A 751-nucleotide genomic window follows, 5' to 3' on the forward strand; every position below is an offset into this window, starting at 1 on the left:
CCACGCTGGGATACCAGGTTCAGCACTAACTTGGGAGAGGGCACCCTCTATTGAACCACCAGCATGACTTCCTGCAGCCCCTAGGCTGGGGGTCTCAGTCCAGGGCTGCAGCCGCAGGTTGAGCAGACAGTGCCCACAGCCCCACTCACCGATCTGCCCGTAGGCCATGCTGATGAGTCGCTCATTCACCAGCTTGTCCGTCTTGGGGTTCCGCGGCTGCCTCTTCATGATGTCGCTTTCTGCGGCTTCGTAGGCCAGGGAGATAGCGGGGACCTGGTGGGGCAGGAGGAGCCGGGCGTGAATGGGGCTGGGGTCCAGGGACTCCTACTCAACAGAGTTAGGAAACCCCTTCCTCCCGTGGCATCTCGAGGGAGGGACTCAGGGCTCAGATCCAGGCCTAAGCTCCTTGTCGGGTTCCAGGCTCCAGCTCTCTGGGGACGGAGAACCCTCAGTGGGCGCATCCCCTGGGCGGGATTGTCTGGTGCCACAGCGAGGGCATCTCCAGCCCGGTGTGAACTGCCCATAACGATGCGCCCAGGGAGGAAATGAGTCCATGGCCCCAGAGACTGTGTGGCTTGGAAAGGTCGCCCGAGCGTCAGCCTCCGTTCTCCTGGGCTCACTGCAACCCCCTTGTCCTCTGGCACCCGCCCCACCTCCGCTCTCCCTGCTTGGGGTCTGCAGGGTCTCCAACCCCCACTGACCGGCCTGTCCATCCCTCCCTCCCTCCTTCCATCTATCCACTGACCTGCCT

General features: G+C 63.2%; 1 protein-coding gene across 1 annotated transcript in view; it reads right to left on the reverse strand.

Annotated features, from left to right (window-relative positions):
* The window catches only part of LOC112116535 (sodium/potassium-transporting ATPase subunit alpha-2), a 28,237-nt gene that overhangs the window by 2,838 nt on the left and 24,648 nt on the right, over positions 1-751 (reverse strand). Inside the window, exon 17 of the mRNA XM_026658005.2 lies at positions 150-273. Within this exon, the coding sequence (XP_026513790.1) occupies positions 150-273 (124 nt within the window). The remainder of the gene's footprint in view (positions 1-149; positions 274-751) is intronic.

This window comes from Terrapene carolina, unplaced genomic scaffold (genome assembly GCF_002925995.2).
Source record: "Terrapene carolina triunguis isolate 2854851 unplaced genomic scaffold, T_m_triunguis-2.0 Scaffold378, whole genome shotgun sequence".
NCBI classification, from domain to species: Eukaryota; Metazoa; Chordata; order Testudines; family Emydidae; genus Terrapene; species Terrapene triunguis.